The 19,252-nt window shown below is 38.4% G+C and overlaps 1 protein-coding gene across 1 annotated transcript; it reads left to right on the top strand.

The window, feature by feature from the left end:
* Positions 1 to 15,046: 15,046 nt before the first annotated feature.
* LOC138886037 (uncharacterized mitochondrial protein AtMg00860-like) lies at positions 15,047 to 17,530 on the top strand. The gene is made up of 2 exons (XM_070167060.1): positions 15,047 to 15,182; positions 17,082 to 17,530. The coding sequence occupies exons 1-2, from the start codon at positions 15,047 to 15,049 to the stop codon at positions 17,528 to 17,530; spliced, it is 585 nt and encodes a 194-aa protein (XP_070023161.1).
* Positions 17,531 to 19,252: the final 1,722 nt, after the last annotated feature.

Raw genomic sequence — 19,252 nt, 5'->3', positions numbered from 1 at the left:
AGCAGACAGAATAAAGGGATGACACTTGTGCTCAGAAAAGCAAAGAGCCATTATCATCCCCAGCAGCTTCCAAAAGAATGAAGCATCGATTTGAAGGGATAAAATTCCCCAGCAGCGTTATCCTCAACAACGTTATCCCAAGAAGATAACACTTTTATCCCCAGCAGTGTTGAAGAAAAAAAAAAAACAAATTTGAAGGAGGGGAAGAAAGGAGACTCCCACAGTGGTATTATCCCCAGCAAGCAAGAACAAAGCAGCGCAAAGGAAGGAGAAAAGAAAAGAAGAAATTACGAAGGTAAGTTTCTCAAATCATTGATCTTTACTACATTTTTCTCCTAGGATAAAAAGTCCTAGTCTGATGAATTTACCTCCCGATACAATCTTGGTCCGATGAAATTTTTCTCCCAAGATAAGATATCAAATCTTAGTCGGATGAATCTTTCTCCTAAGATCACAACAAAATGGACCTAGTCTGACGATTTATCTCCTAGAGTCAAAATCTTGGTCTGATGAAATTGTTCTCCCAAGATAAAATCTTAGTCGGATGAATCTTTCTCCTAAGATCACAACAAATGGACCTAGTCTGACGATTTATCTTCCTAGAGTCAAAATCTTGATCTGATGAAATTGTTCTCCCAAGATAAAATCTTAGTCGGATGAATCTTTCTCCTAAGATCACAACAAATGGACCTAGTCTGACGATTTATCTCCTAGAGTCAAAATCTTGGTCTGATGAAATTGTTCTCCCAAGATAAAATCTTAGTCGGATGAATCTTTCTCCTAAGATCACAACAAAATGGACCTAGTCTGACGATTTATCTCCTAGAGTCAAAATCTTGGTCTGATGAAATTGTTCTCCCAAGATAAAATCTTAGTCGGATGAATCTTTCTCCTAAGATCACAACAAAATGGACCTAGTCTGACGATTTATCTCCTAGAGTCACAATCTTGGTCTGATGAAATTTTTCTCCCAAGATAAGATATCAAATCTTAGTCCGATGAATCTTTCTCCTAAGATAAGATATCAAATCCTAGTTTGATGAATTTTCTCCTAGGATAATTTAAAAAAAAAAAGAAGTTTGAATTTGAAAAAAAAAAGAAAGTTGTTGAAGTCAGGAGCCCGCCTGAAGAGAGGAATGACGATTATTTTCAAAGTTGTTGTTGAAGTCAGAAGCCCGCCTGAAGAGAGGAATGACGATTTATTTTCAAAGTTGTTGTTGAAGTCAGGAGCCCGCCTGAAGAGAGGAAAGGCGTTTATTTTAAAAGTTGTGTATTTGAAGTCAGGAGCCCGCCTGAAGAGAGGAATGACGCTTATTTTTAAAAGTTGTTGTTGATGTTGGGAGCCCGCCCAGATAACAGAGGCATACATTTTAGTCTTTACATTTCAGTTGATGAAGTTGGGAGCCCGCCCATAGAACAGAGGCATACATTCAGTCTTTAATTTTCAAGTATTGAAGTTGGGAGCCCGCCCAGATAACAGAGGCATACATTTCAAGATCAAGTCAGAGGACAATAAAACAGAGGGTTACAATAGGAATCCCCAGCAGGAAACAATAAAATTCCCCGGCACCGGGAAACAGAAGGTTGCAACAAGAGGTCACAGTACAAACTCAAGTACATGTGTCAAAAGAAGTAAAGCACCGAAAGAAATGCAAGCAGACAAGGAAGCAAGGCAACAAAAACAAATTGTACTCTAGCCTAGCTTCTTGTTTTTTTAAGCACGGTGTAACAAGGAGATCGGTAAGCAGTAGTAATAGCATGCAACAACAGTAACATTGCAGTCCAACGGTAGTCCCAGCTACCAAAATTTCTCGAACTACATTGACCTGATTCCTGTTTAGCCCAGGATATGTAGGAAACCTTTGAAGCAAAGGTTCGGTCAAATCTTTTTCAAAAAATGCTTCAACGGAGTACTCGGATGGGCAAAAATCGCTCGCTTTATCTTTGCACGAAAACCCTTCGTGTCTCCGGGCAAAGAGGGGCAGCTGTAAGCACGTGATTTTTGCCCTATATGAGAATTACTCCCAAAAAATTCAAAAATAAAATGATTTTTCTTTGGTGTGCAATTTTGTGATATTTTGTGATATTTTGAATAATTATTTGTATTTGTCTGTGCGTGTTTATTTGCTAAATTAATAAAAAAATACAAAAATATGTCGCATTTTGCATGTAGGATTTAATTCTACAAGTTGTTAGTAATTAAATTTGTTTTACAAAAGTTAAAAAATTACAAAAATAGGCATCGTTTGCATTTTTAGCATTTAATGTCCAAATATACAATTTTATGCTTAATTAATACTTAATTGTGCGTTAATTGTTATTGGGAGTTAATTTGCGCTTTTATAACTTAATTTAGTTCTTAATAATAGTTTAAGTATTTTTATAATTTAGTTTTAGAAAAAATAAAAGAAGAAAAGAGAGCGAAAATATAAAGAAAGTCGGAATTAGGCCTCTTCTTCAATTTCAAGCCACAGGCCCAAAAAATGGCCCAATCTTCCCTACGACCCAGTCCATTTCGAACTGGGTCGACCCAGTCCATAACCCAAAAGACCCAATACCCCTATCTTGCATTTCAAAGACACAAAACAAAACAAAAAAAAAACAAAACCCAAAAACCCTAAAAATGACCTAAGTCATCCGCCCCCCTATCATTCTTCTTCTTCTTTTCTTCTTTCTTCTCCAAACTCTAAAACACACATCCATGGCTGCCATGGCTAAGCTCCAGCAGCTTCATCTCCTTCGACACAAGCGCACACACCACCAAGAAGCCCATCTTCTCCATGTCGAGCTCAAAAGGCTCGTCCATGGCTGCGCCTTCGTCGTCGACCCATCGCCATGGCCATAACGCCGTGCTTGTTACTTCTTCTTGCTGCCTCTGAGTCGTCCACGTCGACACTGCTGCTGCTCGACACCCCACTGCTGCTGATGTTCGACGTCGACCAAACGTTATTGCTTCACCATAGTTCGTTGACCAAGCTCCTTCGTCGCCGCTGCTTCTCCTCCTTCCTCCGAGCTGCTGCTGCCGCGATGCTGCCTCACATTCGTCTTCTTCACTAATCGAGCTGCTGCTGCCTTCTGCTTGTGACGGGCTGCCATTTTTCGTTTTTAAAACGATGCCAAACGACCACCTTCTTTGGTCGTCCGTTCGTGGTCATCTTCGGCGTCGAGTTATCTTGGTGCGAGATTCGTTTCCGGACAGATTGTTTCCATCCAAGTTCATCGTCATTCGCTCGATGCTTGGGTCGTCAAAACAGTCCGTACGTATGTCGTTCGATCCGGTTAGTAGATTTTGAGTTTTATGTTTGTCCGTATTTTGTTTTGATATTTTTCGAATCTAAAATCGGCGAATGTTTGTTTTGTTCATGTCTATGCTTAGATATTTGATTTTTGGTTTTGTTCATGTTCATGTTGTTTGTTAAATTAATTTTCAGATTTCAAAATAGAAGTTTAATTAGTTGTTTTCATATTCATTTCATGTTTGTATTATTGTTTAAGTGAATATTTGTTAGTTTGATGTTTGTTAGATTCAAATTGAAATTTAATTAACTATTTCTTCAATTTGTTTCATGTGTTTATGTATTGTTAGAAATTGTTAATATTGTTAAGTTCAAGTTTAAGTTCATAATTGTTTCTTCGTCGATCTTGTTATTTGTTTAAAGAATTTAGTTGTGTTAGAGAAATATGTTGGTTTAATCGTTTAAATCCATCATGTTTGTTGTTTAAAATAGATTTAATTCATGTTCATACTTTGTTTGATTGTTCTTGAATCCGAAATTTGTATAGTTTGATTTCTTGTTTATCATTTATGATTATTTCTTGAATTTGTCTCATAATCTTGTTGTTTAAGTTTAATATAGGAATTGTTGGTTGTAATATTGTTAGAGTTGATTTTAAGTTCAATATGATTGAATTTAGAAATCTTCATACTTTGTTTGTTGTTGTTGTTGAATCCGAAAATAGAATTGTTTGTTGCTAAAATATTGTTCAATCAAATTTTAGTTGTTCTTTGTTGTTCAATTTGTGTTCATGTGATTTGTTGTTGAAATGTTGTTAAAATCGTGTTCATGTGATATTGTTGTTATGATGTTCATCCGTGTTCATATTGTTGTTTGAACATTGTTAGAAATTGATCATATTGTCTATATTTTGGTTATGTTTGATTAAATGATGTGTTATAGCTGATGGGTAGTTTGGTAATTTGTAGTACGTTCAGGGGTAGTTTGGTAATTTCAGTAAGGTCGTGAGGGGTAGTTTAGGAATTGTACATTTTGTAATTGTTTATTTGAAGCATGGGGGACAAAATAAAATGGGGTGGGTTGTGATATGATTATTTAATATAAAGGGGGGACAAGATTTAATTTAAAGGGGGAATCTTGCATTATTTTAAATGAAGCATGGGGGACAAAATATAATGGGGTGGTGTGATATGTTTATTTAATGTAATGGGGATGAGTGGAAAGATAATGGGTTGGGTAGAGAAAAAGTATGGATTTTAATTAATTGAAAGGTTTATGGGATGGGTTATAAGAAGAAGTCTTAAACACAAGACAGGAGAAGAAATAGAGAGAGATACGAAAAAATACACAGACAGATAGAGAGAAAAAAAACGGACAGAGAATAGAAGAGAGAAAAATTCCGAAAAATATTTAAGCTTTCAAAATAAAAATAAAACTAAAAAAAATCTACTGCTTTCTTTCTTTGTTTGAAATTAGTATTAATGGTTGTTGTTTCATTTAAAGCTTAAAGCTTTTGTTTTTGGGATTACTACTCCACCGGTCTGTTACTGGGTTGTTACTGTTGCTGGGCAGTTGTTGCTATTGTACTGTTATTATTGCTGCTGATTCTCATCATCATTTTCTTTTGCTTCCAATATCAGGTACATATCTGTAAATTCATGTCATGAAAAGCTTCAACATGGCAAGTAAATGAAGTTTGGTTATAAGGATGTCTTCTACTCATTTAAATTTTATTAGTTTAAGTTTCAGTTTTGTTTTAATTGGTTAGTATAGTATTATACTTGACATGATAAACTGTTAACTAATTAACCTTTTGGAGTAGTAAATTCCACGATAATCTTATATGTTTTGAGGACTAGTGATGATATTTACTGTTTGAATTGATAGGGAACATTGCAGAAAATTGGCCATTAATTAAATCTTGTGATATTGTTAGCTAAGTAAAGAATAGTACGGAAATACCCAGAAATTACATTACTAGCTTATTTTGTCAAATATCCAATTTTGTTTAAGGCTAGATGATGTCGTCTTATTAAATCAATTGGTAGATTAATTCTCTTTATTAATAACAAATGGCGTAGTTAAATCAACTCATTTCTTTTAATGTATGAAATAATGTCGATGATTTTTTTTTTACAAAATATAGAGTTAGTGTTTGCAAATATTCGCATAGGCAGAGAATAAGAATTGGTTTATTTATCTCAAACTCAATCTTCGTAATCAAAAATTAACCGAATAATTATAACTTTGGACTAAAAACAAGTAGATGAGAAGGAGATATAATTTCTTCGAAAACTATTAGTTTGTTTATCAAATTAATTCTTTTTCCTAGTTTTATATGCAATTCACTTTTTGGGTATGCATATATTGTATTTACGGAAAAATGGTATTATTAATCTCACGTTTATTTTTACCCTTTTAAATTTGAATGGCTTGGAGAAATATAATTCTTACGCAAAAAATATAATTTGCGGTCAACATTCAACAATTTATGGAAAATCTATACTACTATTAAGAATATTTTGCGTGATTAGGGATGCGTTCGCGTAACCTGATTATATTTCTAAAAGCAATTCGGATTATGCGTTCGCGCAACTTCGAACGAACATTTAATAAAAAGGGGGCTCTTCGGAGAATATCAATATTAATTTCATATAACTCGAGATGTGCGGTTCAATATTTAATTATACAAGAGCGACGAACGTTCTTAATTTTATTTTAAGCACAATTTCGAACTAGTCTTTTTTTTTATAATAAAAAATTTCGAAAAAAAATAATAATTATTATATTATCAATATCATTGTGTATACGTACGCGTGACACGATTTTTCACGTTAAAATATATATAATATATAAAACGGATACACGTACGCGTGATTCGATTCAAAGAAGGGTCTTTAAATCTAAATAGAAGCGGTAACAATAAAATCATGCAATAAAAATGTATTTTACAAATCAAAATAATCAAGCCGAATATAACAGTTGAGCGACCGTGCTGGAACCACGGAACTCGGGAATGCCTAACACCTTCTCCCGGGTTAACAGAATTCCTTATCCGGATTTCTGGTGCGCAGACTGTTAAATAGACAGAGTCATATTCTCCTCGATTCAGGGATTAAAACCGGTGACTTGGGACGCCTTAAAATTCCCAGGTGGTGACTCTGAAACAAACAAACAAATCCCGTTTCGACTGTCCTTTAATTGGAGAAAACTCCCTACGCACCCTCTCGGGTATGTAAAAAGGAGGTGCGACAAGTGTTACCGGGATAAAAGAAAGTACCACTAGGAAGGTAGTCAAAATATCAGTTCAAAAGCAACCATACAAGCACAAGGGCATGGAGGTAAGCAACTACGGATGATTACAGGCAAGTAAGGACATCAAAAAGGTTTGTAATAAGCTCACAGCTTTACAAGAGGTAAGGGTTCTCCCTAAGTACTACAAATAAAGACTAGCTAAGGATATAAGAAAGAAATTTTCAACCTAAGCACAACAACCTAAAGAGGAAATGGTCGTGTAACAACAATCTCGCAACAACATTGTAAGCATTCCAAAGGAAAATGGCACCTACCGTGGCTAATGAACGGGAAGTAAGAATTAAAAGTAATATTCAAGATCATATGAGTTGTATGAGAACTCTGGCAAGTGTGGGCACTAAGATAACTAAGTATGGGCACAACAAGGGGCAGAAAGACCAGGTAAAGTAATTGCACACGTTTAAAGAAAGTTGAGATGGAACGAAAGGAATTATTCGATCAATGATCCAGAGTTAGTACGTTATGGATACACTCAAGAATTTGGAGCATTATCCAGGCTGCATATTTGTTGATAATCATACAACCATAGAAAACTCTGATATAAGTTAAAAGAAATAATTGAGCCCAAGGCATAGACAAATGATTGAATTGTTAGAAGATTATATCATGGATATTCCATAACGCCCATGAAAGGCTAAGGTAATAACTGATATCATGAGCCACAGATTGGAAGATAACTTAAGCCTATATAAAGGCTGATCAGTAGGGAGAAGAAACTAAAGAATTACATCACCCAAGTAAATCAGGAGTCTGATTATTGGACCTAGAAAAATTATAGAAGTTGTGCTTGAGAACATGACAGAATCACTCTTAATATCAGATGTTCAAGAGAAATAACACAACAACCATAATATATAATGGCTCTACAAGGAAGCCAGTTAGAAGAAGTACCAGCCTCATAAGAAGTCAGTACGAAGCTCCTACCGGATTGTGTATGTACCAGAGGTGCGAGTATTATAATAGAGATTCAAGTTATGGACGTGAATTACACCTAGGTGGAAGGGAGGTCATGAAAGAGATAGAAGATATGATGCAAGATTTTAAGGTAAGTGAGGTAAAGGTGAACAACATACGAGATACTCAAAGGCAGAAGATCGTGAATAGTCCATACTTAAGATATAAGGCTATAAGCATGGGGATCCAATAACCGGGAATGATAGCGGCATCGTCAGCGGCATGTCTTCCAGCCTATGGTTTCTAATTACTGAGAGATCTAGTTAAGAGAATAGAGAAAATTTGGAGACAATGTGATGTCTCGTTTGACGTTCCAGAATAACATAAGAAAATCTATGGTGCAAGCAAATTGAAGGAAAGTTTATAAATGGATATGTATATGTCGCAAGTTAAACTATGGTAGAGCGATAACGTTTTAATGAAGCATGAGTAAGGATGAGGAAAGGCAAGTGAATAGGTGACAAGAATGGATAAGTCTTTAGGATTAAACCCATGAAAACAAGAAGAGCAGACAATTTCTCTATGTTATACAAAGCTCACTATAGTTTAGTGAACTCAAAGGAGTCTAAGATTAATAACATTTAGAAGGAATGAAATGCTGACCTAGTAATAAAATGAGGGGATAATTGTTACAGGTATAGGATGACGTTTGGGCCTTCGTTTGAATAATGATTTGAAAGAGAAGGAGAAAAGTTTTCGTTGGCGGCACGAAATTAGAATACTTCCACAAGGTGAATCACATTGAGACACTATGAAATACGATTATGGGAATCACTTCGAATATTCCTTGAGGTAACGTAAGCCCTAGGGTAAAAGTATTACGTAAGAATTTTCAAGTTATCAGTGGCATATTGTAGATCAATATTCATGAATTCAACAAAGTACCGAGCGAAGAACTTCATTATACTCATATATGTCCAAAGGGACATCTTATCATACTCTATATATGAATCCCAGAGATTGGGCACACTTACAAGGTCAAAATTGTATAGGCTACATGATAAAAGGTAGTAACAGTTACGAGATTGGAAGGATTTCGACTACAAGTTGTGGTGTGAGAAAGAGGCCTAAGGGGGGAATGCCCTGGACTTTGGACTCATTCACACGACAGTCACCTAAATGGCAAGAGAAGTTCTAAAACATTCGAAAGATATAAGTTATGAAAATAATAAGTGCGTCAGTCAACATTCGAGGACGAATGTTCCAAAGGCGGGAATAATGTTACGCCCCATAGTATTACGTCGATGTTATGCTCTACAGTAAAATATATTGCGGTATCAAGTTACGACGATGTTGCACCCTGAAGTATTGTATGTTGAATTTGTCATAAGGATTATGCTATTTCACAAGTGATTAGTAAATTCATGAAGGTGAAAGGGGGAGCAAGTCAAAGAAAATAATTTTTGTCCAAGTTTGGCAATTTGGGGTAAAATACGGCCTAAGCTAAAATACCCAAGTATTTGTGGACTAGTACCATGCAAGGTACCATATGACCAATGTAGCATAACATATAAAGTATATATGGAGAATTTTGGTAATAAATAGAATTTTAAGTAATTTGGGATAATTTTTAAATTATGGGGGTAATTGGTTAATTATCGGATAACAGGACATTACCCGGTTAACTAATAAGTGAATAAAAATTTATAATTATCTCCAAAACAATATGTGGAAGCCCCTTATTAGTTGTAAGGTTAGGCATAAACCACTTTTACATGTGTCAAGGCTAATTTACAAATGCCTTATCTAGTAAGGATTCTTATATAGAAAGAGGAAAGGATAAAAAAAACACTTTTACATTCTGATTTTGAATAAAGAAAGTGAGGACCAAAGGACACTCCATTTTCGTCCAAAGAACTCTTAGCCAAAGAGTTCAAGATCCAACAATTAGATTAAATTCATTCTGGTTTGATCAAAAACGATGGAAGCAAAGCAGAACAAGTTCGTCCAAGTGTGAATTTCGTCCACATTTTGCAAAAAGCAGATCTGTTCGAATAATTCCTAGAATAGGTATGTTAAGGCTAAGCTTTTTCTTAATTTTAGAATTACATCATAATTACACAAGTTCGATAACGAGGCATAGAGAAAAATTCATATCCCAGAATTTACGTATATTTTGCTAGTCTCGCAAATTGCGTATATTTTCCTAGTTTTATAAGTTATAATATTCTCCTTATCGGGACTTCATATTCAATTGAGTATTTTCTTCTTCCAGTCAAGAAAGTAGAGAATTTACATATATGCAGTATTAAAGGTATTTTTATTACCATCGAGTTATAATCGATCGGCAGGCCCCTATTAGGCAACCTCTGATCAGATGGTAAATTATATACTGAGCCTACTGGGGCTGAGCGCTTATGAGCGAGCTCAGTTGGTCGAGATACAGATCCTAGTATGGACGAGCACCTATGAGCGAGCCTACTACGGCAAAGCAGTTATATATATATCGATCCTACTGTGGTCGAGCGCTTATGAGCGAGCCCAGTTGGTTGAGATACAGAGCCTAGTACTAGCCGAGCGCCTATGAGAGAGCCTATTACGGCAGAGTAGTTATATATATATATATATATACCGAGCCTTATAGGGCCGGACAACTATTTTACTTACTATATTGAGAGAGCTGAGTCAGTATCAACAGGTAAGCACATCTTCAAATTTTCGTTGACTTCCAGCTACTTGTAGTTATTATATTATCAGTTCAGTTTTAGCTTTCAGTATATTGACTTACATACTCGGTATATTATTACATACTAACGTCCCTTTTGCCTGGGGACGCTGCGTTTCATGCCCGCAGGTCTAGATAGACAGGTCGAGAACCCTCCAAGTAGGCTATCAGCTCAGCGGAAGATCTTGGTGAACTCCATTTGCTTCGGAGTTGCGTGTTTGGTTAGTATGATTTAGACGTGTATTGTTTGGTATGGCGGGAGTCTGTCTCGACCTTTATGATATTTATGTACTCTTAGAGGCTTCTAGACATATGTCGTGTACGTGCAAGATTGTATGGCCTTGTCGGCCTATTTTATGAATTTTATAAATGATCATGTTGTCCTATAGGCCCATATGTCACGTGTATATGATGATGTAATAAGAAAGATATGTTACGTTGGTACTCGATTGAGTAAGGTACTGGGTGCCCGTCACGGCCCATCGATTTGGGTTTTGACAGTTATCATGCTAGCATTCAGATGGCACTATTCGAGGTATTATATGGTATGAGATATGGATCTCCTATTGGGTGGTCCGAGATTAGGGAAGCAATGTTGATAGGACCAGACCTCGTGCATATTATGGATTGCACAGCAATAAGGAAAGAGAGTTAGAGAGAGAAATGCCAACGCAACGCGCCTCAATTTAAGCTCTTCTGCTCCCTCCCTCCCTCGCGCTTACTCTCTCTCAAAAAACCTAGCTGCTTAGCTTCACATTTATATTGACGAAAGTTAAGGTCATTAAGGATCGGTTAAAAACTGCCAGAGTTTTTAGAAGTCTTATTCAGATGTACAACGTAGGGATTTGGAGTTCAAAGAGGATGATTGAGTATTCTTGAAGGTTTCTCCCATGAAGGGTATAATATGGTTTGGTAAGAGAGGGAAATTGAATCTGAGATATGTCGGATCATACATAATCATTCAGAGGATCGGTCAGGTGGCTTACAAACTTGAGCTACCACTAGAGATGTCGTTGGTGCACCCGGTATTTCATGTATCTATGTTGAAGAAGGTAGTTGGAGACCCAGCACTCACTATTCCGGTTGAGATTATTGAGGTTAATGAAGAATTGACTTACGAAGAGATTCCAGTTGCTATCCTTGATAGGCAAGTTCAAAGTTGAGAAATAAGGAGATTGCCTCCGTAAAAGTGCTACGGCGAAACAAACAGGTTGAATGGCCGCTTAGGAGGCCGAGGAATAGATGAAGAAGAAGTACCCTCATTTGTTTGAATAACTATGCATTTGGGTAGTTGTGTTCTATGCGAATGTTAAGAGCTTACCTTGTATGAATTATGTATCACTTGGACAGTTGATGATAAGGGTGTTCCTTTTTGGTAATATATTGTTTATGAGGCCACGGTTGGTGTTGTTTCGTGTTATGTTGTGTCGTTGGATTTTGTATATGTTGTTAGGATTGGTTTATGGGATTCTCTAATAGATGGATAGGCCCAGTTATAGGGGAGACTACCAAAAATTCTGGAATTTTATGGAGTTAGTCAAAATTTGGAATTACTAGGGTATGAAGTAACATTTGGGTCATATTGGATGCTAATGGAGAATTTTTACCCTCATTCGAGGACGAATGATGTTAATTACGGGAGGATGTAAGGCCATATAAAATTTCACCTAAAATTCAGGGTTTCGTGGCACCGAGGTGGAGCAATGTGATTGAGAGTACAGACTTTATGGGTTGTACAACACGTTGGGGTGTTGAAGGAACCATTTTGTAGACCATGGCATTTCTTCCGTCCATTATGCGACCACAGATCGGGCGTAGACTGAAGCAGGACTTGAGATAATTTTGAGGACCATGATACAGCTGCATAACCATTTCGTGGTCCGCACAATCCACTGCAAAACCATCATGAGAAACCTTCAGAAGGTGGTTCTGCGGTCCATTATGCTACCACAGAACTAATCTACTAATCGCATATCTATTGCAAGCCTGTCCAGTTTGCCCAATTTTTGGGACCCTTTTTGCGGTCCCCTTTGCGAGGTGCATACCTACTTTGTCGTCCGTTCTGCGACCCCAGACCCGATTTCATGGAGTTTAAGTTTTGGAAATTTTCATCCGATCCCATTTGTATAAAAACAACTTGGGGTTTATTTTGGCTAATTCTAACTGATATTTTAGAGAGAGGAAGTGGTCTAGAGTGATCAGTGGATTTCTATACTAATTGTTCATCAATCCATGCTCAAGACTTGGAGAATTCACAAGGAAAACTCACAAGGTCTTCATCCAAAAGGTAAGGTTCCATACCCTAGTCTTTAATTTCGAGTTTGGGGTAGAAGATAGGTAATGGGGAGTGAATTCTTAGGTGTGGGGGTGTTATCTATGCATGCATGTACCAACAAAGTTGTGGGAAGGATGTTGAGATCATTAGAGTAGATATTGGGTTGTGGGATGAAGGAATCCACCATAGAAGGACCTTGAAATCATAATGCCAACCTAGTTTTTGATAAAATGCTCAAAGGAGTTGAAACAACAAATATCTTCCGAATTTGTGTTCAATTTTGTTATGTCTTAAAATAGATTGGGATTGCTAGGATTTTTGGAACATTTTAGTAATTTAAGGAAGCTAAAAGTGAGGTATGCTGGCTAAACTTCTCTCTTAGAATCGAATCCCACGGTATTCATGTAAGTCTCAAGAATGATGGATCAATTACTTACTTCTCATGTACTGAGTTATTTATTATAAATTTGACTATTGCAAATAAACTCTTATGCGAAAGATATGTTCAAAATGTATTCTGAATGCTCTTATCATATTGTGTTATCCTCCGAGAATGTATTCAAATGTGACCATGTATCAAAACATTATGAATTCAATCATGTCTCAATTACTAGTTTTATGTCAAAATGTGGAAGAAAGCTCAATGTGCCTAAGACTCTTATTTGCTCATATGTGTACTAAAAGTCGTGATTAAAGATTCTTTGTTGATAATAATCCTTGATGATGCTTGAAAGTGAAAAGGGTGAGCATGAAACAAGAAATAAGGCTGACATGCCATGACTGAAATTACATTTGTTCCAACTAGTGCCAATGAAATAAATAGATGAGTAAAGGACTATGAAATGAGCCGAAATCCCTTTATTTAATAAACATTTGGGAGTATTGTTAGTCACCGAGGAAGAATAGGTTGAAATAAGCTAACCCTGAAACTACACCTGCCAGTGTAGGAGTGGATTGTAATTATTCCCCTATTTGTGATGAGATTGATGTGATGAGATTATTCCCTTAATTGGGATGAGATGATTGCTAGCGAAGGGCGATGTCGATCCACAAGGAATTGTGGTGAGACGCTCTAGCCAATCGGGCCGTGATCGGACGCTATGCCATACAAATGGTGGTAATTGTGCTTGAGATATTGATTGAGATTGCGATTATGATAATAACTGGATGTCTTTAGGCGAGATGTCCTAGCCGATCGGGTCGTGATCAGACTCCATGCTAAAGACACGGTGGTATATCGGTGCTAAAGATCTCCCAACCTAAAATATGGAAAGTTACTTGAAATCTTATATTGCTCCTAACTTGATGTTTTGGTATTGTTTGAGGATCCCAGTGATTATATGATTGTTCTTCCTTGTGTTATTAATTGTTCTATTGAGAAAGTATCTAGGCATTTATACTAGTATTATTATATATGTAATAATGTCCCTTTTGTTGGGGCGCTACATCTTTAATAGATGCAGGTGGTTCTACAGCAGGCGGCATTGATCAGTGATAGCAGTTCACCCTCTTCCCGGCTAACTTGGTGAGCCCCATTTCATTTCGGTGTCGTGTATCTTTTGTTCTTGTGTATTATGTTTTGAGGTATATCCAGGGACTTGTTGACAGCATTATCACAGTACTCTTTGTATCTATTGGAGGCTCTGTATACATGGTGTGGGTTGTATATTGGTGCTGGTAGAGTCAAACAAGTAATGTTGTATTTGAATCACTTGTTCCACTTCAAACTATGAAAGTGCATGTATTTTGAGATCTAAAAATAAAGTAACTATTAGTGATGAATTGGTGTTGTTCACATGAACTCCTCATTGTCTAATTAATGAAATACATCTTCTCTTTATTTATGGGTGAGTTGGGTAAAAGGCAATCAAGCAGGCTTGATCGGCCGGGTTATCTCGGTTGAGCGCCGGTCACGCTCCCGGAGATCAGGCCGTGAAAAACTTTGTATTAGAGCCTAAGGTTTTAAAGTGTCCAAGGATGTCTCAGAGTTGTGTCTAGTAGAGTTTTTATTATCGGTATGCTACCGACCACATCTATAGGAGGCTACTTTGGCATTTAGGAATGATACCCTTCTTTGATGTTCTAGATCATGCGATGGAGCTGATTGTAAGATTGTTCCTCCTTTAACTCATGCATTGCTCTAATTTTCAGTACATGGTACCTAAAAAGAAGGCAAGGACTGGCCAAGGAGCCAATGCTACCCAGGAGTGGCAGTCAATTCTATACTTGATGATGCGGGTGAGCACCTAAGGGGTGAGGATATTCCCCTAATTACTACACCACCTGATTCTACCACTCCTGCTCATACTACATCAATTCCTACACCAATTAAGGGTGAAACGATTCCTCTAACTGATAATGCAATTCCACATCCCGCCCAAGCTTTTGGTCCCAATTTTTTTGAGGTGGACCTTAGGGGAGCCATACAGATGTTGGCTCAGATACTGGCTTCCCAGGCACAAAGTTTGAATGTTGCACCTATTTCTTCCAGTCAGCCAGGGGATTTTGCTAGTTCCAGGGTGAAAAAGTTTCTTCAGCTAGATCCTCCAGTGTTCAGGGGTACTAATCTCGAGGCGCACCCCCCAGGACTTTATTGATGAGATGCACAAGACTCTCCAAGTTATGCGTGCTACTGATATGGAAGCAGCGGAGTTCGCTTCCTACCGCCTGAAAGAGGTGGCATATTCTTGGTTTGAGCTATGGGAGGAGTCCTGTGGGAGGGGAGCCCTCTGGCAAGGTAAGTGAGTCTGTCGATGCCTTCATTGATCATTTTTTGCCTGTCGAGACTAAGGCAGCCCGTGCCACCGAGATTGAGAGCTTGAGGCAAGGTAGCCTGAGTATGTGGGAGTACCATATGAGATTTTCACGCCTGTCCAAATATTCTATTTACATATTTGCCCACTATGGAGGCTAGAGGGCACTGGTTTGTGCAGGGCCTCAGCCCCTTGGTCATTAATGAGGCCGCTACTACTGCCTTCAATTCTAATATAAACTATGGGAAGATGGTGGCATTTGCTCAAGCCACAAAAAGCTACAAATTGAAGAATAGAATGTATCGGGAGGGTAGCAATAAGGCTAGGTCCACGGGCAACTTTGGTAGTTCTTCTGGTGGTGGTGGAAGGGAAGTTTAGGGGAGGGTCATCAAAGCCATCCCACTCCTTTGCTCAATCTTCAGTCAGTGCATAGCCATCGGGGTGCAGTTAGTAGCAGTGGAGCCATTTTAGGCCCAGTTAGGGCAACAAGGGATCCTACTAGTAGGGTCGTCCTGGTGGGAGATTCCAGCAGCAGCAAAGGACCCGATGCCCTAGGTGTGGGAAGATGCACTTAGGGGTCTACTTTATGGACCTACCTATATGCTACGGGTGTGGGTTGAGGGGCCATATTATGAGGGATTGACGTTCGTCCCGCCAGGGTATGGGCAGGGGCACGGCACAGCCAGCCAGTTCTACAGCTACTACATCTGCAATACCTCCTTCAGCTCGAGGCCCTCAAGCACCCGCATGGCGTAGTGCAACTAGGGGTGGTGCACAGAGTTTAGGGGGATCCAGCCATTTTTATACTATGAGGGTTGCTATAGTTCAGAGGCTTCTCCAGATATCGTCACATATATATTGACTGTCCATTCTCATGATGTATATGCTCTTATTGATCCCTGTTCCACTTTGTCATATGTCACTTCATATGTTACTATGGAATTTGGGATAGAACCAGAACAGCTTCATGAGTCGTTCTCTGTATCTACTCTAGTTGATGAGTTTATTGCGGCCACGTGGTTTGTAGGTATTATGTTGTCACTATGTGTGATCGGGACACCAAGTTCGATCTCGTTGAATTGGGGATGGTTGATTTTGATGTAATAATGGGGATGAACTAGCTTTATTCATATTTTTCCAAGCTTGATTGCCGAACTGGAATTGTTAGGTTTGAATTTCCAAATGAGCCATATGTTGAATGGAAGGGGGATAATGTGGTGTCGAAGAGTATGTTTATTTCTTACCTTAAGGCCATGAAGATGATCAACAAGGATGTATTTACCATTTGGTCCGATTTATGAACACCGATGTTGAGGCACTTACACTTTAGTCTGTTTCAGTTGTGAATGAATTTTCGGAGGTCTTTCCCGATGAGCTCCCTAGGATTCCACCAGACTGGGAGATTGATTTTGGGATTGATGTGATGCCAGGCATACAACCTATATCTATTTTCCCTACAGGATGGCACCAACAAAATTGAAGGAACTAAAGGAACAATTGAAGGATATGTTAGATAAGGGTTTCATCCGGCTGAGTGTGTCACCTTGGGGTGCACCGATCCTCTTTGTAAGGAAGAAAGATGGGTCACTAAGAATGTGTATTGACTAACGATAGCTCGACAAGGTCACAATCAAGAATAAGTACCTACTGCCAAGTATATATGACTTGTTTGACCAATTGCAGGGTGCTAAGTACTTCTCCAAAATTGAATTAAGATCCGAGTATCATCAATCAAAGATCAGGGAGCAGGATATTCCGAAAATATCTTCCAGGACCTGATATGGGCGCTTTGAATTTCAGGTAATGCCTAAAAAATGCCCCGACAACTTTTATAGATCTTATGAATCGAGTCATCAAGCCTTTCCTTGACTCCTTTGTGATAGTGTTCATTGACGATATTCTTATATATTCACGAAGTAGAAAGGACCATGCCAATTATCTCACGGCAGTTCTGCAGATTCTATATCAGCACAAGTTGTATGTGAAGTTTTTGAAGTGTGAATTTTGGGTTGAATCTGTCACATTCTTGGGTCATGTCATCTCCATAGAAGGAATTAAAGTTGATCCTCAGAAGATTGCAGCTGTGAAGAATTGGCCTAAGCCTTTAACTACAACGGCTATTTGCAGTTTTTTGGGCTTAGTTGGGTATTATAGAAAGTTTGTGGAGGGGTTCTCTACTCTTGCCTCTCCATATACTAATTTGACACAAAAGGTAGTTAAGTTCCAATGGTCAGATGCTTGTGAAAAGAGCTTCCAAGAGTTGAAATCAAGATTGACTACGACACCGGTATTGACCTTACCAGGGTATGGATGGGTTCGTGGTATATTGTGATGCTTCAAGGTTCAGAATTGGTGTGTATTAATGCAACATGGCAAAGTGATTGCTTATGCTTCTAGGCAACTCAAAAATCATGAGAAGAACTATCCAACACATGACTTAGAACGTGCGGCGGTGGTAATTGCATTAAAGATTTTGCGTCATTATTTATATGGGGTCCATGTGGATGCATTCACAGACCATAAGAGCCTTCAATATATTTACAAACAGAAGGAATTAAATCTGAGGCAGAGAAGATGGCTTGAGTTACTCAAGGATTACGACATCGATATTCTATATCATTCGAGTAAAGCTAATGTTGTGGCGGATGCTCTTAGCCGGAAATCTATGGGTAGTTTTGCTCACTTGGAGGTATATCAAAGGCCGTTGGCCAAGGAGCTTCATCGATTGTCTAGTTTGGGAGTTCGTCTTGCAGACTCTAGTGAATAAGGGGTAATTATACTAAGTAGGGCTGAATCATCGCTTGTGGTGGAAGTCAAGGAGAAGCAACACAACTATCCATTGTTGGTACAGTTGAAGGAGGGGATTCATAAACATAAGACCAAGACTTTTCTCTTGGTATGGATGATGGTACGCTAAGGTACCAAGGGTAATTATGTGTTGCAAATATAGATGGTCTCTGGGAAAGAATCATGGCCGAGGCTCACCATTCTAGGTATTTCATGCACCGGGCTCTACAAAGATATATCATGATCTTAAGGAAGTCTACTAGTGGAATAATATGAATAGGAATGTAGCCGACTTTTGGCAAGATGTCCAAATTGTCAGCAAGTGATGGCCGATTACCAACGGCCCGGTGGGTTGGCACAAAACATAGAAATTCCAATGTGGAAGTGGGAGATGATCAATATGGACTTTGTGGTAGGACTACCTCGCACCCCTCACAAATTCGACTAGATTTGGGTGATTGTGGATCGACTCACGAAATCAGCACACTTCTTACCTGTTAAGACTACCGACACAGCGGCACAGTATGCTCAATTTTATATCAAGGAAATAGTCAGGTTGCATGCCACTCCAATTTCTACTATCTTAGATTGAGGGGCACAGTTCATGGCTAATTTTTGGATGAAATTTCAGCAAAGTTTGGGTACTCAGGTGAATCTTCGTACAGCCTTTCATCTATAGACCGACAAAGAGGCAGAGTGGACCATTCAAACGCTCGAGGATATGTTGTGCGTTTGTGTTCTTGACTTCAAGGATAGATGGGATAATCATTTTCCACTCATAAAATTTGTCTACAACAATAGTTTTCATGCTAGCATTCAGATGGCACCATTCGAGGCTTTATATGGTAGGAGATGTAGATCTCCCATTGGGTGGTTCAAGATTGGGGAAGCAGAGTTGATAGGATCAGACCTCATGCATCAGGCTAAGGAGAAAGTTCGGGTCATTATAGATTGATTGAAAATTGCCTCGAGTCGTCAGAAGTCCTATTCGGATGTATGTCGTAGGGATTTGGATTTCAAAGAGGATGATTGGGTATTCTTGAAGGTTTCCCACATGAAGGGTATAATGCGGTTTGGTAAGAGAGGGAAATTGAGTCCGAGATATGCCGGACCACACATAATCATTCAGAGGATCGATTGGGGGCCTACAACTTGAGCTAACACCAAAGATAGCCTTGGTGCACCCGGTATTTCATGTATCTATATTGAAGAAGGTAGTTTGAGACCTGACACTCACTACTCCGATTGGGACTATTAAGGTTAATAA

Source organism: Nicotiana sylvestris, chromosome 2, assembly GCF_000393655.2.
Source record: "Nicotiana sylvestris chromosome 2, ASM39365v2, whole genome shotgun sequence".
NCBI lineage: Eukaryota > Viridiplantae > Streptophyta > Magnoliopsida > Solanales > Solanaceae > Nicotiana > Nicotiana sylvestris.
The sequence above is the reverse complement of the archived record's forward strand: the minus strand, read 5'-3'. Positions and strand labels throughout refer to the sequence as shown.

What these genes read in the sequence shown, in the direction of transcription:
- LOC138886037 (XM_070167060.1), top strand. Translation starts at nt 15,047, where the DNA reads ATGCACAAGACTCTCCAAGTTATGCGTGCTACTGATATGGAAGCAGCG. An exon ending in GAGGGGAGCCCTCTGGCAAG is followed by an intron (nt 15,183 to 17,081) that starts GTAAGTGAGTCT and finishes CCTTTGTGATAG; the next exon opens with TGTTCATTGACGATATTCTT.